We start from the raw sequence: 27,191 nt of genomic DNA, 5'->3' as shown, positions 1-27,191 counted from the left end.
TTCATACCCCGCCTTATTATGGAACTCACAGTAGTTCCTATTTTCCTCAGATTCTTCTCTCAAATCCAATACGATCAATCCTCTCTTGACCATCTCCTTCCACACCCATTTCAAAGGGGTTTTGACTTCTGTAACCTCATGTTTGACCCTCTTGCTCCCGCCTTCGTTTATCCCATTTACTCATTAGTCAATGTGGTTAGGTAACGGGTTTTCTGCTACATTTGGTGCGAAAGAGTCATCAAACTTTACAATCCCCATTTTAATAAATCTTTCAATTAACTTTTTGAACATAGTGCAATTTTCAATGGAATGCCCAGTAATTCCAGCATGGTATTCACACTGAGCATTTGTGTCATACCATTTGGGAAATGGGGGTTGCATTGGCTTTAAGTAGAAGGGAGACACTATGTGCACATTGAATAGGTTCTGATACAACTCCCTATACGTCATGGGTATAGGCGTGAACTATAGCCTTTTTGTGTTCGTCCTCATATTGGATTCTTGTCTCGGGGTGCTTTGGTGGTTGACAATTACCGTCTTCGGCTAGTTTACAGTGAATGACTTGGAATGACCCTTGTTGTATGTACTCATGTTGCTCACCTCATTCTCTCTTTTCCTTGGGGCTAACCTCTTGGTACTATCCCCTGCCTCTATTTTGCCGCTCCTTATCGCGTTCTCAATAATTTTGCCAGTCATCACTATGTCTGAGAAGCTTTTAGTGGTGCTCCCCAACATATGAGTGATGAATGGAACCTTTAAGGTATTGATGAATAGCATGGTAGTCTCTTTTTCTAGCAGAGGTGGCTGGACTTGTATAGCAACCTCCCTCCACCTTTGGGCGTATTGTTAGAAGCTTTCATTCAATTTTTTTTCCATGTTCTGTAAGGTAATCCTATCCGGGGTTATGTCTATTACTTAACTATACTGTTTCATGAAAGCTTGAGCTAAGTCCTTTCATGAGTTAATCTTGGTACGGCTTAATTGGTTGTACCATTTAGATGCTACCCCAACCAGACTGTCCTGGAAGTAGTGAATCAATAGTTGATCATTGTTGACGTATCTAGTCATTCATTTACAAAACATGGTAATATTAGCCTTAGGGCAACTAATTTCGTTATACTTTTCAAACTCGGGAGTTTTAAATTTGAGGGGAAGCACTAGGTCTGGAACTAAGCTCAAATCCTTAGCATTGATCCCACAGTGATAGTCAGCACTCTCCATCGCTCTGCACTTCTCCTCTAACCACATTTATCAGTCTTCTAATTGTTTTGGAAGCTCCACCCTCACTCTTTCGGCTTCTATCATGTCATCCAGATCAAAGATGACGGGATTAGTTGGGTTATCCCCTGGGTTAGAGCCTGAGCCTGCTTGATAGTTAACTGGCATTGAAGCACCGGCCTAAAATTGTTGGGGCCTGATTGTCACGGATCACCTTCGTGTGCACACCTTGGCTTTTATCTGTGCGTTTGTCGGGGTAAAACCGGGAGGGTAAAGAGGATCTTCATTGTCATCTCCAGTATTGACCATAGGGCATTTTCCTTTCTCCTATCCACCAGTCAGCAGTTGTGTTAGCTGGTTCATCATGTTCCTTTGCGATTCCAGTATTTGGTTCCTCATATATTGCTGGATTTTAGCCAACTGCTCTTGCATTTATGCTTGCATCTGTTCTTGCATCTCCTTCTGCATTTGTTCTAACCTTTCTAGTCTTTTATTCATCACTTTAGTCTTTCTTCGTGTACCGTAAGGATGCGTACCTGGTAGATTTTTGTCAGTTTCCAGATTACTAAAATGATTTTTTTAATTAGGGTCTTTTTGTGAAAATTAATGCATATGATGCGATGAAATACAAATGCATGAATGCATGAATGTAGAAAAAAGGCGTCGACTCTGATTCAATTCCATTTAGAACAACTTTACTAGAAAATAAAATTCTTTACATAGAAATAGATTACAGATACAGTCTAGCCCTAATGCTCAAAGTTTTAACTTTCCTAAGCAACCAAGCTAATTCTTGGCCCCATTCTGATTCTAGTACATATTTCACACTTAATACATCTGCTTGAACTGTTAAAGTCTGTAAATAGTCGGCCACCTCTTGAATCTGGGCCACAGCTTCACCCATAATGTAGTCTCTGTCCCTAATTTGACTTTGGGATCGATGGATTTGTTCATTACACCGCTCATTACTTCTTTAAGTAGCTCAACCCGAAGCTCACTATTTCATAACGCAATCTCAAGTTTTTGGACCTTCCTTTTCAACTCCTCAATCTTATCCAAACTCGCTTTCAACTCTATTGTAGAATTACGGCTACGATGTTGATGAAGTGATTTTTCCAGTTCTGCTATTCTGGCTTTTAATCTGATCTTCTCATTTTAAGCTTCCAACAGACTCCTTTTTAAGGCTTTTTTCGACCCTGGGCGTCTTGATATTTTCTCTCCTATCGATCAGCTTTGGCCTTCTCTTCTTGGATCTTGTGTCGCCATTGTTCAGACATTTTTCCCAACCCTGCGGTTCTCATCGATAGGCGCAACTTCTTGTAATCCGGTTTTAGGCTATCCAAGTCTTCCTCGGCTTTATTCTTTCCTTTTCTACATTTCTCAGTCTCTAATTTCTGAATATCGACATCTAGCCTCAGTTGCATCTTCACCTCTTCTAGTTGCTCTAACTTCTTTCCAAGCTTTGAATTCCTTCTCTCAAAGTCCTGTTTTATGATTTCTAACTCGGAAGAGACCACTTGTAGATATTCTTCCATCGACTGAGCACCCTCTTGATTTGACTCGGGAATATTATTGTTGATTCTCTTACTCTGCCACCCATCATACTCAGGGGTTTTTATCGGACCTACTGCCAGTCTCTTCACACGGTGAGTCTGATTCCAAGTGTTGGATATCTCTCGTACCTTCTTCTTATAGTTATCCCCTTTATATGAAAACTCGCACTAAACTAGCCCATGGGTCGCTGGTATGAACTGTCTAGATAGGTACTGCCTCAACACGAGCAAAGGGTATATCCTACGGCTCCCCATATCCCAAGTAGGGGGACTCAGTCAAAATCCCCACATCGATATAAGATCTCGTCGGGAACCAACCAAGGGGCCCTCCACTCGACATCCTCTTCTTGGAGGTTTTGGAGGATCGCCATCCATTTTTCCTCTGATATGTCATCCCATCTTGGTATAGCCACTATTTTCTTTAATGATGAGTAATTCTCAGAGAACATCCAATATGACACATTGTCTACCTTCCAAAAATGCTTATGGAACCAAGCTAGTAGTAGCTGCGCACATCCTATAAATCGACCCTTGCCAGCACTTCAGCACGCATTCAAGGACCTGAACATCTCAGCTAAAATTGTAGGAACTGGTGTGATTCTCTTATCTAGTCAGTCAAACATATCAGAAAATGCCTCGTCTACATGCCCCAGTGCCTTAGGGAAAACCACTAACCCGTAGATACTTAAAGAAAAAACATCCACTCTCTTCTTCATGTGGGGGTGTGCCAAAATCAAGTGTCGCCAACTTTTCCAGGGGATACATTTGCTTTCTCCATTCTGTTTAATCCTAGCCGTAACCCATTGCTCACTCATTCTGGTGATATTCATCAATTTCTTCACAAAAGTCGGAACATTAGCAGCTCTAGAATAAGCCTTATCAATCTGAACCCTTGGACAACGAAGTAGGGCAGTATATTCTTCCACTGTGGGCACCAAATCTACGCCCTCGAAGGTCAAACAATTGTAGTTCGGATTCCAGAATTGGACCAAAGCCCGAAATAGATGCTTATCTATCTTGATGTCGAGTAAGTATGATAGATCACCGTAATTATCATAAAATAGCTGTTTGACTTCATTACCCCATTGGGCCCACATTTCCTTCAATTCTTGAAGATCATTCTGTGTTACGCTAATACGAGTGAAGTCCTATAACTCTGACGTATACCCCGCTGTCAAGCTATCTCCCTTTTCAAATTGCGTTTTCTACGACCATATACGGGCAGCCGCATTATCCTCCACCTTATCAAGAAATTCGTTCTCCATGAAAAGCTCTCTATTTAGTAATCAAATTTGAACCGACACCTTTTCTATGATGCCATGCAATCACAAGCAAAATAACATAAGTCAATACAATTCATATTAAATTAAAGCAAGCAAGAGGCAGAACACCTATTAGAACGATTACTAAAGGTTTGGTGTAGCTCTACCTAGGGTAGGCTCCTATAGGTCACTACATGTGGTTCGGTTCTAAAGACAGGTACCTGAACCAGCAGATTCCTCGATCTTTACCCATTATAGGCTCATATAGACCGAGTTCGATTTAGGGGAATACATTTCCCTATGGCTATACGAAGATGAAAATCTCACGAAGACATAGGTGTGGATGTATCCCGGAAGTGATCCACTGTCCTATACGGAGGTGAAAACCTCAAGAAGGACTAGCTTCTCACTCCCACTTAAAGGGTAGGACCAAGCGGTCATGCAATGCAATGTGCAGAAATATTTAGAGACTCGAACCAACAAAGTAGGTATTATGACCAAGATAACAGATGAAATGCAATGAAAGGATCGTATTTTAAATCGAATTTTTAATTTTCAATGAAAAGACATAAATTAATCAATTTACGGCTTAACTCTTTTGGTCCCCAGAGGAGTCGCCAAGCTGTCGTAACTATTTTTTTTTTATTTTGAAAAATGGTCGACTTTTATTTAAAAGAAAACGAAAATGGAATCGCCACCAATCCTTTTTGATGAGGTGTGATCGGGTCACCTTGTAATCGATCGTTTTAATAAAACATTTTGATTTATTAAAACTACAATTTTGGTCTACGAAATTTGAGAAAACAGGTTCGAGAGTCAGTTACATACGAGGAAGGATTAGCACCCTCGTAACGCCCAAAATTGGTACTTAATTGATTAATTAATGTCTAAACGTCGAAAGTTGAAAACTAAAAAAGAATTTAAAATGTGATCTTTTTTATTAATATTGATTTAAAAAAAATGCTTGAATAAATTAAAACGAGCACTAAAGGCCCTCTTACCTTGAGAAAGTAAAATGTCACATCTCGTAAGTTAGGACACGATATTTGAACCCTCGAAAATAAGTTTGCTTTTATTTTTTATTTTAAAAAAAATTATACCTTGAAAAAAAAAATTAAAAAAGGGATATTCGATTATTTAGATCTAACGAGAAAAAAATTGAAACCCCGTAAATTAGGGTGCGATCTTCTCGGGTTTCTAAACACGAAATATTTCCTTTATTTTTTTAAATTCATATATTTCAAAACTTACAAGGATATTTGGTATTTTTAGTTTCAACGAGAAAATCGAAACCCCGTATGTTAGGGTACGATTTCTCCAATTCTCAAAATATGAAACGTTGCCTATCTTTTTAAAAAAATCTTTTTTTGTATTTGGGTAAAAATTAGTACGGTATTTTTTAATAGAAAAATTATATGAGAATAAAACATTATACCCATGAATGACAATAATACCAACATACTAGTAAACAATTTCTTATTCGTGATGGCAATGTATGATATAACTTTATGATAATAACAATCGAAGGTGAATGAAACAAAGAAAATAAATAACAATAATAACAATAATGATAACAATAACAATAAAAAACACACTAAAAGGAAAATGCTAAAAAAATCTAAATAAGACGAAGAAACAAATAAATAGGTATATAAATAAATATGAGGAGAATGGTGTGTAAAAATATTGAAAATAAAGTAATTAAAACAGGATATAAGTGAAATTAAAGCCACAATTTGAAATAAAACATATAGAAATAAATAATAATAGTTAAAATAATAGTAGTGATAGTAATAATAGCCAACATATAAATATAAAGAATATAAATAAATAAATAAAATATAATAGCAAAAAATATTAATAATAATGATCATAATGAAAATAATATTAAAATATGAATAGGAATAGAAATATAATGAATAAAAATGTAAATAGATAAATAAAATTAGATAAACAATAATAGTATTAGAATAACAAAATAAATAAATAGAAACACGATAATGATAGCAGTAATATATTAGTTAATTTAATAATAAAATAGCGAAAATAAATAAAGGGACTAATTTGAATTTTGAAACAGAGTCTAAAGGGGCAAATCAGAAATAAAATGAAAAGGAAGGGTTAAATTGTAACGTGCACATGCAAAGAATGATCAAAAGGGCAAATAATCTCTCCCCATATGCGCACCGTTTAAAAAAGGACCAAAATAAAAACTTTAAAACTAAACGAGGTGAATTTAAAAAAAAAGATAAAAAAAGGAAATAGGACCAAATTAGACAGGTAAGAAAAGACGGAAGGGGCCAACACACAAATAGCCCATTCATCGCGGAAACACGTGGATCCTACCGACAAAGGGTCGGGTCGCGCTGGTCGCCTCCATATGGCTTCGTGTTGGACACTCAGGGAAGGGACTGAAACGGCACCATTTCACTTGGGTATTTAAACCCAAAATTTTCCTTAACCCCAATTTCAGCCCCTTATACCAAAAAAAACAAACAAAAAAGCTTTTAAAAGAAACTCTCTCCCCTATTTAGCTTTAGCCAAGGACCCGTAGTGTTCCGCCGATGGCCACTGGTCGCCGACAATGGTCTCCCCCGTGCTCGGTGGCTGGAAAAGCTAAAAGACCCCATTTTTAAAGTTTTCTTTTCTAAATGAGCCCGATTTAGCCCTTGTTTTATCACACAAAAAAAACAAAGTAAAAGGGGGAAAATGGGTGCTTTCGGTTCTGTTTTCCCTCCCTTAGACCCTTGTCTGAAACCCAACGAGTTTTGAGGTGTCTAAACATCAACAATGGCCTCCGCCGGTGGCGAGAAACCGGAACAACAGGTATATTTTTTTACTATTCTCTTATTTATTTCGAATATATTAAAGAATACAAAGATAAAGCACCTTTTTTCAACTTAGAATATGATTTTTTATTGCTATTGCTCGTTTCTTTTCTTTCTATTTCTTTGTATTCGTAAAAAAAATACAACCGATTCCTCTTGGGCTTTATAGCCGAGAAAGAAAAAATGAAAAAATACAAGCCTTTTCGTCCTGTTTCTATGCTGTCTTTTTATTATTGATGTTATTTTCTTATTTTTACATGCAGGTACGGAGTCCAGTTGGCGTGGTGGTACATGGCACTTGGCGTGAGGCGTGAGGCGTATGGAGGCGAGCTGGTGGTCGTACAGAGGCTGCGCTGGAGGCCAGTTGCGGCGCGAGGGAACCCTAACTTTCTACTGAAAGTTTGGTTGGTGTTTTGGGCATGGGGTATTTTGGGATGCTTGGTTTAATTGGGTTAGATTTAGTTTAAGGTTTGGGTTGGGCTTTAACTTGTAAAAGAACTGTTAATATTTGGACTGAACTTATTTTATTTTGGTTTAGTTTTGGTAAATTTGGGCCTAGGCCAAAATTGGCCTATTACAATCGAAATAACGTTATCTTTCAATTTTGAGCTTCGATTTAAAAACTGATCTCAATCACATCCCTTAAGGACCCTCTACTATCCATTATTATAGAATTTCACATCAGTTTAATTATTTATACACTTTAGTCTTTTTATACAAAACTAATCAATTTAAACATGACAATCTAGTCTTTTTTCATATATCTGCTTAAAATATAACAATTTAACATCAATTTCTTCAAGAAATCATCAATGAAAACTTTCAAAAACTTTAATAGTTTTGCAAATTGGTACATGAGCTAGCTAAATCAAGCTCTCATGACTTCAAAAACATAAGAATTACAAGGATATGACTTAAAATTACTTACTTATTAACAATCAAAAGCTTAAAACCCTTCTTTGGTTTTTCTCAACTCTTTGGCTATGGAGTTTCAGTGGTGGAATGATGGAGAAGATGAATCTTCTCATTCTCTTCACCAAAAATTCTCAAAATTTCTTTCTATCTTTCCTCCATCTTCTTTCTATAAAAAATTACTGCAGAAATTCTTTATAGAAATTGATTTTCTTGTTATACATTGCTTAGTGCTTAGTAGACTATTTTCGTCAGTGTAAAATGCAAAAAGTCATCGAGCTTCATTGTATCCTCGAGTCTCATTTGCTTGAAACTCATTTGCACACAGAGTATAGGTAGGGGTGAATAGAACCTTAAAGATAGTAGCTTAATACACACCTTGGAGCCTTGTCCTATTTCTTCCTTTTTTGTTCGAGTTGTCGCTCATGTTCCATTCGTGTGTTCAAGATTTTCCTCATCGATTTTTTATACTAACCGTTTTTTATGGGTGGCGCGAGGTGCTAGGATGCCTCCAAAAGGTAGGGATTTGATGGCATTTCTTAAAAAAAACTACCACAATATGTCCAAGTTTTTGTGGTAGTTGTGTCAATGCCGCCGCTAGTTGTAATAGGTTTTTTTTTTATTATTTATTGAATGGTGTTGTTTATGGTTCCATCTTATATATGTAGTAGCTATTTTCGTTTAAGATATCACTAATTGTAATAGGTTTCTAATATTAGGTGAACGACGTCGTTTTGTTCCTATTTTATATAAAGTATAAATGGTTTTGAATCAAAACTTTGCAATTTGTATTCTTTAGATCATGAAATTTTCTTCTCCCCTAATCCCTTGAATTAGTTTCCCAAAACTAAAATATGACACCCTACACCTAACCTGAATGAAGATCGAATACAAGGTGCCATATTCATTACCGAAGCAATTCAAACAAATTGAATATATATCATATCATTCATAAAATTCATATTTTAATCAAGCTAAACAATAGAATAAATTAATACAAGTGTTAATTAATCATTATAGAAGAAAAACAAACTCAAATGGCCATTGAAACAACCAATGAGACCCAAAATGTACAGACAATGATCCATGTACAGGTACCTGAGACCTAAGTACCAATACAAGTACTAAAATTTAAATAAAAAAAATCAGCTCCAAATACTTAATATTTCGATACAATGAAGGGCATGTATTGATACATCAAGAGATTTGCTAATACATGAGGCTATGTACTGAGACAAGTCTTATCTATTTCAAAACTTTTGGTCACTGACTTCAAAAGTACCAAAACATGGGATCAATGTACTAACTCCTCATCAGAAGTAAGCCCTTATGGTATCAAATCTTTCAAGTTAGTAGCTCAAGTAGGGTAAGTCTCAATACTTATGGCTTAAGTATTAAGACTTTCAAGCCAAGTCTTGAGACTTTCTCCACTGTACCTGTACAACTTGTATTTTTGGGCATTTTAAGTCTTGGGGACCGCATTTTATGTTTTGGGCATGTCCAAGCACTTAGAAAATTATTTTAAAATGTTTTCAAAGTTTTCTAAAGTTTAAAATTGTGTTAAAGGATTTTATTAAGTTGCAAATTTGATGTTTTGTAAAAAGAAAACTGTATTCAAGTAAATAAAGTGTCATTGTAACATCACTCATCCATGTCGGTTGTCGGACCAGGTAAGAGATGGTACAAAAGGTGTCATCCTTTACCGACATTGCCTTTGACGAAGACAGATAGTGGGTCTATCTACCTGATTGAGGATTCATTTATATCATAGTATTGAGGGTTCCGATTTATTGCTTTTCTTCTTTGAAGAACTAACATTGTTTGTTAATGAGCTCTTTGGACTTTGTTGCTTTTGATGCTTCGACTGAAAGGTGCTAGGTTTCACCCCGTTTCGCTTGTTTCGAAAGATGTTGATTTGGTGTATGGAAGCGACTTTTCTTTTGATCTCCTTTTTTTTTTCCTTTTCAATTTTTGCAATGCTTTATTAATTTGTATTTATTTTTCTTCTGCTTTCATTTTTGTTACAAGAATTGTCTCTTTCAATAAAATAGATTTCAAATAACTTAACACTAAAAAAATCAAAATCATTATAGAGATTAAATTTGTATTTTCATAAAAATACAGGGACTAGAACTTGCATTTGACATTTCATGCTCTAAGTCACTCGAGAAAAAAAGATCACATCATCAACGTGACAAGAATTTTGCTGACCAAGTTCTCCAAATCAGCAATGTCAGCACCACTTCACCAAAATTAAGGACAAAAACAAATCAAGGTTATAAACGATTGAGCTGAAATTTTCAAACTAGTGAAATATATGAACAAAATTGATTCAAATTAATGAGACTAATTCCATAACTTGAATACAAATTATCCTTTTTATGTTTTGTTTTGTCGTTTAAATGGTTCATCTGATTTTTAAAAAAATAGTTTCAATTTCCCCCGCACTAAAATTGGTAAGCAATTAGCTATGTACCCCCCAATGAGATAAGCCCAAAATGCATATGTAAGGACTTGCAAAAATAAAAATGTTGATATTGATTTGATTAAAGGTGGATGGTGGGTGGGTTATCATCAAATCTAATTCTCAAAGTGGTTGAAACAATAGGCTGCCTACCAATATGCAGTGCCCATGCCTTCCACTAATATTTCTTAAGTCAATCTCCCCTCATGTTTTATTTTACCCTAAAATATGATGTTTATAATGCCAAGATTTTCCAACTTTTTTATATCTGAAATGGATTAGGATTACTTGAAATATAAGATATCAGTTCAACAAGTCACATGTTCTTTTATCTTCTAATGCTGCTGCTGCTGCTTCTTTGTTTATTCAGTAAAATAATACATCAAATATAAACAATTTTCTTAATTTATAATTAAAAAAATCCATTCAATATTATTATTACATAGTTTGAAGAAGGTCAAAGTCAGTCGCCTAAACAAAATCAACTTGTTTGGTGAACATTCCCTGAGAAAAAGATTTGGTGGACAAACATTAAGGAAATAAATTAAAATAAATTATAAGCGTAAAGGGGGAAGAGGGGGGTTGAATTGAATCATAATGGTGCTTTCCACGTTGGTACCAAAGAAGACGCTTGATGCAATTGGAGTCATTTTGAAATATATCAAGGATTTTGCTTAAAACTCATTTATGATTGGGATTATGAATTTGAATTTAAAATTTTATTTTATTTTATTTTGTATAATATAATCCTAATTTGTCATGATAACCAAAGTAAAATTGAAATTACTTAATTTGAATTGAGAGCCACCCATAGTATTTATACATAATTAAATTTCGAAATTTTTAAAATTATATATCTTTTTAAAAAATTAATGTTTTTGATGATTTGGTACATCCTAATTGTAGCCTAGTAAAGAGGTGGTTTTGTTGAATGAAAACAACATGCATTTGTAACCACTAACTTCATTTCCTAAAAACAATGCCCCATCATCTTTACATTCTTAAAACTTAAAACTCTACCCTCTCCACCTTTTCCCGAATTTTGAGTTTTAAAATATACATAATTAACAAAGTCTTCGTAGTTGTTATCATCTACTCATACGACTTTATTTTCAATAGCTTACCTATTTTTAATTAACAAACACTGATTGCTGCTATAAAATATGAATACATTTAACAATTTTAAAAATATAAAAATCTTTTATATATTGCCAATGATATTTTATTTTCAGGTTTTAATATTTTTCTTATTAAATTCAATCTGTAATGTTTGTGTCAACATTTGAATCTTTAATTTATCTTTCGAAAACTTTTGATGGTCTTTTTGTTCCAAACATCGCATTCAGTATTGCTGGTTTCTTTAAGTATATATATTTAAGAAGACAAATCCTTAATTAATTTTAAAAAAAAAAAAAGAGTAAATAAGAAATCCATTAATTTGGCAAAAGCCAAAAAAAAAAAAAAAAAGGAAAGAGAATTGAGTGTTAGAAAATATCTAAGAAAAAAGGGAAATGTATAAAAGAAATGCAAAATTCTAGCTTAGTATAAGAAGCAGACATAAAACCCAAAGTTGGAAAGAGGGCAAAGGACAAAGGCGGGCAGGCAGCAAAGCAACGACATTGTAAAACTCAAAACTATCGATGTTAATGAAACACAACCCAAACTACCAAATACCCATCCAACCTTTCCCTTTTCCTTCAATCATGAACGTCTCAGATATGGGTGAGTCCAATCATGCCGTACTTGACGACTCCTATCGACCTTTGCCTGCTCTTTACTTGTCTTTCCTTTTCATCTGGTTCTTCTCCGCTTGTTCTTGGACTTTCAACACTTACAAAAACCGCCATTTCCAGGTTTTTTTCTTTTTTCTTTCGTATTTTTCAACTTTTTTTTTTGGCGCCGGGGGTTGGGGGGGTTAGAATTTTATTTTCTTATCTCAGAATTTGATGGATAATGAAAACTAGTAAGTGATTCAATCAAGTTGACTCCTTTACAGGAACCTTATTTCTTTCTCTTTTTTCTTTTTCATTTTTATTTCCTATAAAAAATCTGGGTTTAGTTTTTGATTTAATTACGATCATTTTTCTTTCTTATGATTTAGATACAAGTACGGCATGAAAGAAGAAAGCAGTCAGTAAATATTTCAATTTTGAGTTATTTCCAAATATAAAGTTAAAAGTTTAATCAATTGGTTTTGAACTTTGGAGGTTCCTTCCAATTCCAAGTATGTTATGTTGTTGTTTTCTATGAGGTTAAGCCATTTAATGGAACCTTTGTGTCTTTCATTTTCTATTTTGATACCAAATAATGACAAATTGTTGGATTTTCTTATGAATTGTTTTCTTATTATCACACTTGAACAGATAAATAATTTACAATGGACTCTTGCATCTGTGCCCTTGATTAAAGCCTTGCAACTCACTCTATCCTTCCTTTTTTGGTAAGTTTTGATTTTGCATAACACTTGGTTAGTTTATCTTTGAGTCTAAATAGTTAGAAATGAGAATTCATGTAAAGAGATGACATGAACATCTGATATAGTGGAGGCAATGGAAAGTTTCCATAAAAAGAGTAAGTTAATTATATTTATTTGCTCGACATGGCCGTAGTTCTTATCAAGTAGGAAACCACTGCATTATTTATTTTGTGAAAAAAGTTATTTTTCGGATTTCAAAGGGACCATTCTTGCAGGTACTCATGCTTTTATCTTCAGCTATGTTCACTGTGGATGTCTTTCGGGGTGTATGTAACTGGAGTGCTCTTTCAGACAGTTTCATTCGTTTCCTTTTTGCTCATCTCTCATGGATACTGCATCACCTGCGAACGCCTTTCGCTAACAGAGCGTCGAACTACTGCCGCACTTGGATGTGTATTTTACTTGACTCTCATTGGTTACCGAGCTTCCGTACCTTATTTCACAGTGAGTTTCTTGATTATGTAATATATGTTCTGCTAGCTAACTAACTGTAACTTTGGCTTATTTCATCCTCAAAATAGTGTACTAATAAGACGTATTACTGCTCCGTTTTACAGGTTCTTCTACTTCTTAATTACATGATTTCTTTTTATGTAATTTTTCACCATATATCGCAAAATCTGTTAGTGTTGCGTGAGCAGTTAACATTTATCGAGGATGAGGATGTCCAACCAATGCGCGATGCTGTTTATATGAAGTACAGAATGTTAAAGTATGTTCCATTATTTAAAATTTTTAATCTTGTATGGATTGCTTTTAGTGACAACTAGATCATAAGTTAAGCTTCGTTCGCAAATGGGCAGGAAATTTCAGGGTGCTATGCAAATAGTTGCTATGGCCGAAATTGTGGTATGAATATGTCAACCTCACATTCTCTGCCTTTGACATATATATAAGTTCATGAGTGATATGATTGCTCGATATTTTCATTTTCAGATATACATAAACATTGACGACTCCTCTGAGAATTACTGGCTCCGGTTGCTGGTTCGAGAATGGGCTCAATTCTGCATATTTTTGTACATCGGGTATGTATGGATCACACAATCACAAGTCTTCCGTTGGAAATATTTAGTTTTCGGGCACTAATGTACTCACTACTTTTTGATCAAAAGTATTTCTATAATATGATAATGCTTAATCCATTGATTAGGCATTAAGGTTGAGCCATTTTGATACAATATTTAACAGCTTTTTCCCGTTTGTTATATATGCAGGTGGACTTTTAGGTCACAAGAATTGGCACCACGCTTTTCGGTTATGCCGACTTTAAAATCTAAAGTGGATTTAATGGTCCCTCCGATCTATCGTATAGTAAGTTAATTTGCTATTTGAAAACAGATTTTTACTTTGTGTAATAGACTCTTCTAGAGATAGCATTTAGTTTCCATGTCGACGGAGAAATTTGAAACCTTAATTTGCATTCAACTAATTATTAAATTGACTTTTACATCAGTTGACTCAGCTCGTCTCATTCCGGATTTTCTTTGTTTCAAAGACCAAGAAATAACATGTTTATAAATGTTAATCTGAAAGTTGGTGGATGTAATCATCAAATAACATCCTTGTTGGTACCCTTTCTGATCGGAGAATTTAGTCATAAATGTTGATTATGTGCTTCGAAACCTGGAAGAACATCCATCTTGCAGTTGATATCTCTTTTCTTTACTATGATGCTTTTACATCCCAGTGTATCATTCGAGTCAATCATGCTTTACCCTTTCCATCATTTTATCTTTAGAAACTACATCAATAGCTTGTCTAGTACTTACCTTCTCGTAAAACCCTAAGAACATTTATGCTGTCCGACTAAACAAGGCTCATAAGAGCGAACCACGTTCCATAAGCAGGAGTCAATGAATGAGGGAACAATAACACTTGTGTTGAAAACTACAACATTATATTCTATTTTATGATAATATTTTGAGTCATGCTACTGCAGGAGATGGATGCAACGACATTCCGAGAGTTCCAAAGCCATGAATGGCACATCGGTGTGGTAAGCAACTCGGATTCAACATCATCTATGACCTTTGAAACTCATTTCATTTTCCGCTGCATTATTCCATATTTAGAGCTTTGTGTTTTACCAAAACTCATTTCTTTTTCTTTTAACTGCTGTAGCCGACTTCTGTACGAGACGAAAGCTCCAGAGATTCGGTTTTGGTAATAATTCAGCATCCAAATGCATATCGACCGACAACAATACTTTCATCAAGAAAACAGCCAGTATAGCTTCTCAAAAAGGTCAGATTTTTGAAGTGGAGGATCATGTTGATGCAAAGCATAGATTATGATAACCTCGATATGATCTCAGGAGCGAAGCTCTATACAGTAAATAACAGAGATTTTTCTTTTCATTTTTCTTAGGGAAATCCAATATATATCAAATGTCAAAATTCATTGAAATGGGGTTAGAGAGTATATAATACTTCCTAGTATCCATATTTGTATCCAAATTTTATATTAATTACAAAATTGTACATTCTTCTTCCCCATTTCAACTTGCAATTTGAGTATACAATTTAATGTTCGTTTATCATTTGAAGTTAGGATTGGTTTAGTATTTCAGTTCATTGGTTTTCTTAAATTTTAATTATATATTATTTTTAGTATTTAGTGTTATATCATAAAGATTAAATAAACAATAAAATATAGGTTTGTTGGAATAATTGTATTATTCTTTTAACAATTTTCAGAACGTTTTTGTCCAGGATTATTTGTTTTCTCAAATGTCAGTATCTAATAAGCACCAATTTAGAAAAAAAAAATTTGAAAAAGTATTCTTTATTTCTTCTCATATTGTTAAATTAATTTTAAAATAAATATAATTTAATTTAAAATTATTAGTTAAAAGGATTGTTAATTTTATGACTTACTACTGTGATACAACACTTAGTCTAAAATATAGGAAAAACTATGATAAGTATAATTATAATTATTAATTAAAATTTTACTTTGGGTTAATTTTTTAAAAATTGTGTTTATTTATGCAAAATAGAATTATTACTTGGATTTGAGTTGTATACTAATTAAAATTGAAGCTTAGTTTTATAAGTAGCATTCGGTAATTAAGCATATCCATTCGATAGTTTTTAAGAAAAATTACTAGTAAAAAAATGAAGATTTTTAGCCTAAGTTAGAATTATAAAAAAAGAAAGAATTAAAATAATGGTTCTTCAAAGAGACAATATCGAATCATTTTGAATAAAAACAGCATCGGAGCGTGTTTGAACAACAACGGCATCGGAGAGTAATTAAAGATTTTATTAATTGATGATGAGGAAATATGATATTATGATTTTTTTAAATTTTTATAAATTTATAATATATGAAGCAAGCGCTCTTAAAATTCTCTCTCTTCTTCTTTTATTTATTTATTTATTATTATCTATGTGTTATTTGTTTGGTGGACTTAAAAATGTTTTGTGTGTTTGTTTTGAAAATAAAGTCAAATTTCAATAATTACTTTTTAATCACTATTATTAAATATATTTCTTATTTATCATGAATTTTATAATTGTTTCATTTTTTTTCAAATTAATATTATAGTTTATTTTCTTATATAATTTCAAATTTGTATATTATTTAAAAACTAAAAAAATTATCATTATTAATGATAGATAACAATAATTAAAAATACGTTATTTAAAAATAATTAAAATTAAACATATAAAGTTACATGCAATGCATACAACATTAAAATCTAAGATTCGGATGTCAAAAATTTAAACTGAAAATGAAGATAGGAAGCAAACACAGATTTTGATGATAAACTTTTATAGGTTAAAATATGTTTTCGAATTTAGTTCTTATATATTTATTTTAGAAATTTAGTTCATCTATTTTTCATATTTCAAAATTCAAGTTTAATTTTTAATAATACTAAAAAATTTTGTTAAATTCAAGTTCATTACTACACCAATTTTAGTTATATAACTACCAAGTGAATATTTTTTAGGGTAAACTACAATAGAGGTTACCTAATTATGGTTTTTTATTTTTTTTCTGATCACCCAACTATGAAATGTTATAAATGATTACGTAACTATTCAATTTTATCTTTTTTAGTCACCAACTGGCTACCATAAAATTGAAAATACCAAAACATCCAATATAGTTGGGTGACCATTTTGTAACTTTTCATAATTGGATAACCAAAAAAATCATAGTTGAGTGATTGCGAATATAATTTATACTTTTTATTTCAAAATGTCACACCAACAAATTTAATAAAAAAATTTATAGTGTTAACAACTGAATCTGAATTTTAAAATTTTAAAAATAGAGAGATTAAATTCTTGAAAGTAAAAAAACAATGCCTAAATTTTAAATTGTGAAAAATAAAGGGATTTATGACATATTTTGCCATTTTGATAATACTATTTGGCATATATATATATATGGTGAGTTTCAATAACTCACTTATCTTAATTAACCAATGGAGAGATAGCCACGAGAAGTGTTAGGATGCGAATAGAATTACCAGAAAACTTGGTCAAGAAAGCTGAAAGGATCTCTCGAGTAGATCCATTTATTGGTTTGGTGGAAATTGTAACATCCCAAAATAGAGCCTAAACGGAACAGTGGTTGTGAAACCACGAATTCGAGATAGAAAAGTTTATTCCGATTAATTTTTATAATTTACCGAGTGATTAGATGCATGTGTTAGAGTATCGATGGAAAATTTTATAGATAGCATGCTTAATTTGCCTACTAAGGCTTAATTGCAAAAGTTGATAAATATGAGTTTTCGATGCTAAAGTATTAAATTGAAGAGTATAATTGAAGTAGAGGTCCTTAAATGGTAATTAGACCATTAGGTTTTTGTGGACAAAAATGGGCATACATAGATAAAAATAACTAAAGTTTTAATGAAGGGTATTTTAGTCATTTGGTAATTAAAAGATTAAAAAGGGGAAAAAGAAGGCAAAATGTGCCCATCTTCTTCATTAGGCCAAAATTTCAAGGGTTCTTCATAGCTAGAGTTTTTTCAAGCTTCCAAGCTTCATAGTAAGTGATTCCAAGCCCCGTTTTTAATGTTCTTTACGTTTTTAAGTCCCGGTAACTTGATTTAGCTTATTCTAGCAATAATTTAACCTAAGGTTCATATTTGGAAAAATACCCATCGGTGAAATGTGTTTATTTTTACGTTTTATGGTAGAATATGAAGCTTGAAATTATGTTAAACAACTTGAGCTAAGAGATTTTAAGTGAAAACGAGTAAAACGACATAATCGGTAAAAATACCTAATGGTCATAAGTACATGTTAGAGTGGGAATTTGATGTTTTCGTAGGTAAATAAATGATCAACATGTCATAAAACATAAGAATTAGGGATAAAGTTTCATTTTCGAGCCTTGGGGTAAAAGTGTAAATACGCAAAAGTTTAGGGGCAAAATTGTAATTTTTCCAGAGTTAGAGTTAAGGACTGTTTTGATAAATGTGAATATTAAATAAGTTAAATTTGCTATTATAGATCAAGAAGAACAAAATTAGGGGTTAGACTGAGGAAAGAAAAAGGTTAAGGACTAAATCAAAATATTTGATCATATTTTGTATCGAGGTAAGTTTGCGGTAAATAAATGTAATGTTTTATTATTTATAATTAATGATGTTATTTTTCAGCATCTATATATTTATTTTTTAAATTTATTCCTTGATGATTCAAGCAAAAATTGACGGAGAAATGATACTTAAAAGTCCCAGTTGAACCTTAGGAATGTGTAGGATACAAATGTCATGACATTAGGGTTTAAGGATACCATGTAAGACCATGCCAAGGCATGGCATTGGTAAGTTTTACAAGGCAAGGAAATCATGTAAGACCATGTCAAGACATGGCATTGATAAACTACTATAAGGCAAATATCCCATGTAAGACCATGCCAAGGCAAGGCAATGATGAGTTCATAAGGCAAGGATACCACGTAAGACCATGTCAAGACATGGCAATGGGAAGTTTAAAAAGGAAAGGTACCCGTGTATCCTTAGTATTCCAAATGGTTCAACGGAAAATTCAAAAGTGTACCAAAGGGAAGGTAAAATAAGTCCATGTTCGAAAGGTGCAGGTTATCTTGATAATTCATTTAGAATGTTGTTATTTATTTACATGCAAACTCACTAAGCTTTGTGTTTACTCCCTTTCTTTTCTCTCTTTTTTATAGTATCGCAAAGCCAACTCGAAAAATCGTAAGGACGTCGGAGATCGCCTCACACTATCAACGAGTTATCTCGGTATTTTGTGACTAGAAATACTTTAAGTTATGGCATGTATAGAGACTTGGCTATTTTGTGTGTATGTCCTTATGATATGATTAAAGAATGGCATGTGAATACTTGGTAATGATTAGCTTATGATATAGCTAAATAAGAACATGTTTTGGTATTATGTATGCCTAAATGAGGTTTGATGCAAAGAAACTATGAAAGAGTAAGAGTTGGCCATGGAACAGTTAGGAAACAACACCAATGACATGGTTTTGAAAAATCACTAAAAATTATAGAAATGGAATTAAGGGGTGAATGAGATATAGAATTAAAGCTTATTGAGTCTATTTTCATAGGAAAGAAACAGAGCAAGCAAAGGAAGTCTATATACTGAGATATTTAAATTTCTGTAAGACTGGTTCAGATTGACTTCATGATCCCCTGTTCCAACTTTGGAAAATCACTAGAAATTGTACAAAAAGAATTATAATCAAAGTTTATATGTCTATTTTCATCAGAAATAAACGAAAACATTATTCGGTTTCTGTATAATGAGATAACCGATTTTTTGTGAAGAGAGGTCAGGTCCGTTGAACTGCGAAACAGGGGAACCTTTAATGAATAAACTGTACTAATTGGCCAAACCAAAAATTTTGGAAAAATTTTGGTAAAAAGCTATATGAGTCTAGTTTCAAGAAAAATTTACGGAATTAAATTTTGAGTTTCGTAACTCGAGTTATAATTAATTTAGTGATTGTTACGCAGATGGACAGTTTTATTATGAATAGTGAAATAAATTGTTTTGATTTGTGTAAGTAATCGGAAAATTTTTAATATTCCTGGTTTGGTCCCGAACCATTCCAATTGCACGTTTTAGGGCCTCAAGGGCCCTTTTTAGGGATTTATTGGATGAATGTGAGTGAATTAATATTTTTTTTTATGCCCCGAACAGATAAGATAAGTTTGGTAACGCTTCATGCTCGACTCCGACGACGGTTTTGGGTAAGGAGTGTTACAAAAATAATAAAATTGTATGGAAAGATGACTGACGACATCGTTTCGGTTAGAGAGGCTTCCAATATGCTATGGGAATCTAACAATAGTAATAGACAAAACTAAGGGATTTCCATTCGGAGTTGGAAAGCACTTACGAAACTGAAAAAATCCTTATAAGATGATTTTGCAGAAACCAATGAATAGCCATTTATTGGGGGACTTGAATGGCTATTCAGCAATTTTTGCTGCATTAGCCTGTAATGAGTGTTCAACTGAATAAGCTTTACAGTAAACAAAACAATAGAATGGGTTCCAATGCTTTGAATAAGGCATGAATGGCTATAATGGCTATGGCATAGTCATTCTTGTGAACCAACCATAGCAGGTGACGAGCTTCTATATGACTTTCACGTGCATGCTCAAGACAGTATGGAAGGGTAGGAATGATGTTATTTTTAACAAGTCAACACCAAACCCGTAAGGTGCCTTTAAGTAGGTTCAACTATTGGTACGCCGTAATCATGGCTTCCTTTAATAACAAAGGAAACATGAGATTTCTTGAAGAAGAAATCAGGGAAGATACAAGAGCCAACTACAGTCCATTCAAGTGCCTGAAGAAGATATTGGTTGGAACCTCTATATGTACGTGGTTAAAGGGAATGGATCTGAATCTTTGGAGGAGCAACGATAGTTAAAAACTGGGGTGGAAATTTCTTTATCACTTGCAGACACCTAATGATTCTTTTGGAGGCTTCAACACTCCTTGAGGAACAATAGATCAAACTTTACAGATTGATAAACAAAGAAAAGGGCTGGACCAAAATCATTCTTGGCAAATTACAAGTGAATTAGGAAATTTTTTCTGACACACTACTGACAAACAAAGTCAAACTAATTCAAGGTAATAACGAAATTCTGGAACGGAGAAAAGAGACCAATGTGCTTCGAATATTGTACTCTTTTGATAGTAGTCCAAATATGCTTATTTATTTCAATGCTCCTTATACAACAACAGTACCTCCCCCCCCCCCAAAAAAAAAAAAAATCGTCACCATTTTCTAGGAACTTAATGGCGGGGCGGTCATATGGATTCAGGATGCAATCGGAGATGGAAAGCATCTAGGAAAAAGACTAATGCGACAGACTTATCACTGTTTATTAAAATGCGATGAAGAAAATATCAGCATTTTCTAAAACATGACAGATTGAATTCAACTCGATGTATAAAGAAACCGTTGGGTAATTTAACCTTCTCAACATTTATTCACCTTTCCCTTAATCGTATTTACAATCAATACATGTATGCTAAATTGATGTTCTAGGATTGATGAATTTGAAATCTTAATTTACTAATATTGTTTCATTAACTCTCGGCTCGGTTGTTTTAACTAAGCTAGCATCATCATTCTCGCCCAGTTTCATGTTGTTTTCCTTCTCATTTCTAGACACAAAAATGGGATCACCATTTAAGTTGAGCTTGTTGATGCTGTTTATATTGTTCTTTAACCAACATGTCAAGACCTGCCAATGAACACTTTTTCTTTAAGGCAGAAAATGGTAGCCTAAAAATAAGGAAAAAGTTCAGTTCTGAGTGTACAGATTCAAACCCAAACTTGCTGAAAAGGTGACTGCTTAAATTAACCGAGTTACAATATAAATGTAAACCAGATAAAGCAAATAACATTTATTGATTTTTTCTATCCCTTTGCATTTAACACAGCATTTCTAGTGGAGCTGGTGACAAAAAGACTAGACGTACAACTCTACAAGTCCATTACAAGATGTTCGTTAAAAAAATTATAGAAAAAGAGTACTTTGAAAACTTAAACATGTAACCGCAACTGCACAACATTTCCCAATTTTCTTTCATCTCAAATACAAAACAGGCCTAAAAGTAGCCTATTCTTTTTAAGGATGCCCCCCACCCCACCCCACCTCAAGTTATATTACATGCAATGAAACGGTAATGATGCATGTAACATCACAGCTCCATTATTTCAAAAGAATATTTACCATCATTGAAGTGCCCTTGAGATTCTACGACAGGCCCATTCAAGCACAATAACCTTACACCGTCCTCTTTGGATCACGAGCAGCTGCAAGATGGTCCTGCCAGATTGAAACCAGATACAAGATTATTGTAGGTGTAATCCACAAACAATCCTATTGGGCCGGCATATCTATTAAATGATATTCCAGGCAGGACCTCATAAATTTTGATAAGTATTGGAACTATTACTTCAAGAATATAACTCATCATGTGTAAAAGAAATTGGTACAAGACTATCTAAAAGTAATATATGCTAGAACTTAAACTCACCGAAATGAAGTCAAATGCTCTGGTATCCTCTTTCTTTGAACTGTTCATCATTGAACTAGGTGTTTGACTTGGAAAATTTGACTGGAATATATCTGGGAGAGGTGACCCTCCATTAGATCCATTGGAAACATTATTGAAGCCAGCATTTTGTGCATTAAGATTCCCAAAATGTTGTAAGTTGGACATTGTTGCAAGCAATTGCTGCTGAGCAAAGAAACTTCCCACAGCACCATAATTCATTGGCTGAGATAAGGCTGGGTTCAACATTAATCCAGGAGGGATGGCAAATGGCATGTTCCCTAAAGGAAACGTTGTGTTTGAATTCATCCCAGTGGCTTGGGAACCAAGAAGACCACCCAAAGCATCATTAGAAGCTTGATAGCTAGAATGAGTGTTGACATCGGCAAATATATCTTCAGGGTGTGCCTCAGAAAAGATTCCTTTCTGCTTCAAACTAGGTGGATTCTCATTCATAGACAAGCCAGCCATCAAATCATTAATATCAGTTTTTTTATTTGCGGGCTCAATTGGAGCTGCAGGATTGGTCCCAAAGATATCGATTAGTTCAGATTTTTCATTTGCAGTCACACAATTATCACTCATAGCTGACTTGTCATCTACACTCATCCCAGAGAAGAGATCATCCACATTTTCTCTTCCCTCAGTAGTGTGAAAAGAGACATCTGCAAAGGGATCATCATCATTTTTCAGTTCACTGGTGCTGAGATTAGTACCAATACCATCTCCAAGTAAGTCATCAATAAGGGGTGTTGCTGTCCGTACTGCAGTATTTTGATCATTTTGATCTTTTGTGGAACTATCTAGTCCATTGTAATCATCCGGATCACCAGTGTCGATCAGGTCAGGCATTTGAACAGGTGTGGTCTCAGCTTTCAAAAACTTTTCTGAAGTACTTGCCAAACCACCAGGTTGTTCCCCATTCAAAAGGACTAATACCTGTTTAATAAGCAAATATATATATGTCAACTGTGGCATCTATTTCATTAAATCAGTAAATCGTATCCTACCAGCTTTAAATTAGTATTCAGTGTAAATAATAACTTTTTAAAGTCATAGAGCACTATAGCATAATGTGACATAATGTGACATCAATTGAGAGCCATCTTAAAATATCTCAATCTGTAGGTTCAAGGAAAAGGTAGAGATGAAACTGTCCTCAAATAATAATGGAGAGGAAACAAAAGACTAATCAATATTTCTCTGAACTGATGTTTAAGGGGAAAAAATGAAGCAGCAACCAAAATTTAATTAATACATAATAGAAGTTTCCTAGATTTTTTAATTAATATTATTTAAAAGAAGCACCAACAAACAACACATTAGATTTGCATAAATATGCCATCAATAAATGCAATACCTTAATGAACTCAAACAGGATGGAAATTCAATTGGCCTTCCTACACTTATCATGAAACCAAAATACAAATGACATTTCAAGTGAACCTCAAAAAAAAAAAAATATTCCATATCGCTAAAAGCAAGTTGTTAAGCATAAGTTAGTTCAATTTTCCTTTATTTCCCATGACATTAGTTTACAGAATGAGAACTTACTGTAGTTGCTACATAAATCAAAGGGGTAAAGGAGAAAGAACCTACAAGCATGCCATCAAAAACAATGCTCTGGGCTGGCATTAAAGCATAACAAAAATGATATTTTCGTCTTTCTGATTAAAAGTAAAACAGAGGGTTGACTGAGATATTTACCTTGTTAGCCTTTTCTCTGAGGGAAGCTTGGGGAGACTCAGAACATCTCAAAACAACTTCTTTGCTCTCGGTAAAGTAAGAAGCCACAACTAAGAAATGCTCATCTTCCTTTTTCCTCAAAATGGACTCAAGCACACATACAGCTTTCATGCGAACCTGGTCACCGGTAGTTCTGGTCAAGGTTAAAAGATACCTAAAAACACAAAAATTCCAATCCATTCTTTTTCTTTTTTTTTTTTTTTTTTTTGGGAAAGAAGTCAATATAGAATTATCACCGATACATGGGCATGTAATAAGTACGGTGTGCCTCCATGTACAGCAAAGTGATTAAGGTGAAACTGACTTGGGTAGATAGTTTAGGTTCAAGCCAAGTTCCCCACCCCACCCCTATGGTTTCCGATAGATAGGTGCAGAGAGTTACCTGCCACATTGGAGATAGAAGCTTTGTTTCAAGGGCATGACTTAAAGCCAAAGCATCAAGCTTTGCAGCCTCCACAAGGAAAGCCTGAATGGCATCTCGAGTAGGTTGGAGACGAACGCCACCAGATGTCACAATGGTTTCCAACAATCTCTCTTCACGAGTTTTACTCTCTTTATTTGAGTTGGATTCCCCATTTGTTGTTTCAGTCTGTAATACTATTGAATCCTGGCCCCAAGGTCCACTAGCAGAATTACCGGAAACCCTTTGAGTGTCAGTATGCAATGTAACAGGTTCATACCTATCAGAATGGTCAATTTCTTTAGTCAAAGACCTTTGAAGTGTAGGGCTTTTGTAGTTCCCATTATCATTCTTTCTAAGTGAATGGCCCTGAGTGAAACTACTGATTCCCTGCTTGAGGGAAGCACTTCCAATGCCAACCACCTCACTTAGAAATGATTTCTTATCATCAGATGGCATTTCAAAGTTTGAGTTCCCAAATCCTTGTATTCGTTTGTTAAGGTCGTCTGCAGGAGGAGGCTTACTAGCATTTTTCTCCTCTGCAAATATAGCAGAAATAGCCTCATGAGCTGTGTCCCGAACAGCCTTATTGAGTGCATCCCCCTTCAAAGGATTCGGTTGCCCTCTGTAATGGAATAACTCACGCACCACTGCAGAGTTCCGCTGCATTTCTCTCCTAAACTCCACACCAGACTTTCCCACAGCATATTTTATTAGCCGCAAAGCCTGTAAAAGTCCCACTACAAATTGAGTATCAACATGTTTTGATATTTCATAATAATAGAAACACATGGTAACTTAGACTCTTTACATGTAAAAACTTCTTCGCCTTCGGAGAATATTAGGCTCCTCTCCTTGTTTTGTTAATAGCCTTTTGCTTTAGTTGCATTTATATACAAACACAAGTAATGCTTTGATACAGATATTTAACTACAAAAAAACTCAGTTAAAGTTCTCCGATCGTTACTTCACTGCTTACTTCACTGCTTGATTGCATGACTAAATTGAGTTCAAAACTTTAACTTTGTAACTTTCCCAGGAAAATTTCCCCAGAGAAACGACAACTTGATTACAATTGACTAGATTTAACCAAATTGAAACAAAATTGAGAGCAAATTGAAACGGAATTACCTTTTGTTTGACGATGGGGCTTTTATGATCGAGTCGTTTCAGTATAAATTCAGAGACCTCTTTAACGATACTAACATGAGACGATCTCAAGAGCTCGCAGATCTCTTCTAGCTTATAAACGGGAGTTACTTTGTCTTCATCCGAGGTTGCTCCATCAATCATCCGCGATCTCCAGTACGACTCCACCGCTCGCCTGCTTGAATCCATTACAAAAAATTGAAGGGGAAAAAGGGGTAAAACCCTCAAAGTCTTTGATTGAATCGAGAGGTTTAAGGTGGATCTATTTGGTATTGGTTGGATGAAGAAAGGGGCGTTGAAAAGAAGGGAAATCGTTGAATTTCGATGAATAGGGATTGAATTAGGGCAAAGACAGATTTTGGATTTGTGAACGAAGGCTTACACCGTGGTGCTAGGCTCACAGACCCGTCAGGTTGTTAAATTTGTCTGTCCCTTGCGCATGGTTGCCAGAACAGGTGTTAATGTTTGGGACCGTGGTCAAGGTAACGCTGTCAATTCCGGCTGTTTTGTTGATAAATTTAGAAATTTATTATACTAAAAAGTCGCATTTAAAAAAAAAATTTGCATTTTTCACTTAAAAATAATTAATTAATTCCCTTACCTTAAAAAAAAATCCACCTATTAAAAAATTCACCATTAAACAATCACATAAAATATTCAAAGTAAAATTAATTTTTATTTGAAAAAAATATAAAATCTATCATGGTAAAAGTATCATAGAGGTTCTCGTACTAAGAGTTAGATTACATTTTGCTCCATTTAAAAAAAAAGTAAATTAATCATTCTACATTAGATCAAAGAGCAAAATGACCATTTTATTAAATTTTTTACCTATTTCTAATGTTAAGTGATGAAGTGGCTAACAAAGCAACCAAACAGCAACTCATGATCTATCACGTATACCTCATGCTGATGTAGCATTTTACCATATTAAAAATAATTTTAAAAATATAAAATTCCTAAAACTAAATAAATTTCTAAAACTTAATAGAAAGTTATTAAGAATTTAATTCTTAAAAATTCCAAGAAAATTTTTATAATTATTTAAGAAATCACTCTAGAATGAATATGGACAAACTCTTGTCCAAATTCATTTGGGTCTAAACCACTATGTGTCCAAGTCATTCTAGTTGTTTTAATAATTTTTAATTTTTAAATATTTTTATAACTTATTATAATTCTTAATAATTTTAAATAATTTTAAATTTTGGAAATTTTTATAATTATTTGGAAAACCATGTCAATAATTCATCTTCAAAGGTGTTTTTTAAATAATTATAAAAAATTTATTTATCTTTTAAGATTTTTAAATTTTGTTTAAATATTTCCACGTCCACATGAGGTTTATATGACACACCACGTTTGCAATTAATAGTAGAAATAGATGAAATTGTTAAGAAAATGAATAGTTTGTTATTTAATCTAAGGCTAAGAGATTAGAAAAGATAGAAAATCTACAAGAGAGTCATGACAATAATGAGATCTATAAGAACGTAGTTAAAATTCTTAAGACTTACTGTTTGGAGGAGGATGAAGAGACACTACCTCCTGGTGATGGTATTCAGCAAAATTTCCAATTTGGAGGGAATGGGATTAAGGTTCCATATGGAGGATTTAGCTTTAATTGAAGGTTTGTAT

At 33.8% G+C, this 27,191-nt stretch overlaps 2 protein-coding genes across 3 annotated transcripts; one reads left to right on the top strand and one right to left on the bottom strand.

The window, feature by feature from the left end:
- The first annotated feature begins 11,754 nt into the window (after positions 1–11,754).
- LOC108466530 (uncharacterized) lies at positions 11,755–15,385 on the top strand. The gene is made up of 9 exons (XM_017766893.2): positions 11,755–12,090; positions 12,601–12,677; positions 12,929–13,157; positions 13,271–13,425; positions 13,517–13,562; positions 13,650–13,741; positions 13,931–14,027; positions 14,656–14,712; positions 14,838–15,385. Exons 1-9 carry the CDS (start codon positions 11,878–11,880, stop codon positions 14,946–14,948), a joined length of 1,077 nt encoding a protein of 358 aa, XP_017622382.1. The 5' UTR covers positions 11,755–11,877; the 3' UTR covers positions 14,949–15,385.
- Positions 15,386–21,106: 5,721 nt separating this feature from the next.
- Positions 21,107–26,061, bottom strand: LOC108467139 (protein MODIFIED TRANSPORT TO THE VACUOLE 1). 2 transcript variants are annotated; one of them, XR_001868768.2, is made up of 6 exons: positions 25,536–26,061; positions 24,387–25,130; positions 23,966–24,121; positions 22,241–23,197; positions 21,934–22,029; positions 21,107–21,441 (listed from the first exon to the last, which is right to left on the bottom strand). XR_001868768.2 is itself a non-coding variant. In XM_017767676.2 (5 exons), exons 1-5 carry the CDS (start codon positions 25,740–25,742, stop codon positions 21,988–21,990), a joined length of 2,106 nt encoding a protein of 701 aa, XP_017623165.1. In that variant the 5' UTR covers positions 25,743–26,061; the 3' UTR covers positions 21,581–21,987. The 2 variants fall into 2 exon arrangements, 1 of the variants encoding a protein (XP_017623165.1); XM_017767676.2 differs by lacking the exon at positions 21,107–21,441 and having other exon boundaries at positions 21,581–22,029.
- Between the last annotated feature and the right edge of the window lie 1,130 nt (positions 26,062–27,191).

This window comes from Gossypium arboreum, chromosome 2 (genome assembly GCF_025698485.1).
Source record: "Gossypium arboreum isolate Shixiya-1 chromosome 2, ASM2569848v2, whole genome shotgun sequence".
Lineage (NCBI taxonomy): Eukaryota > Viridiplantae > Streptophyta > Magnoliopsida > Malvales > Malvaceae > Gossypium > Gossypium arboreum.
The sequence above is the reverse complement of the archived record's forward strand: the minus strand, read 5'-3'. Positions and strand labels throughout refer to the sequence as shown.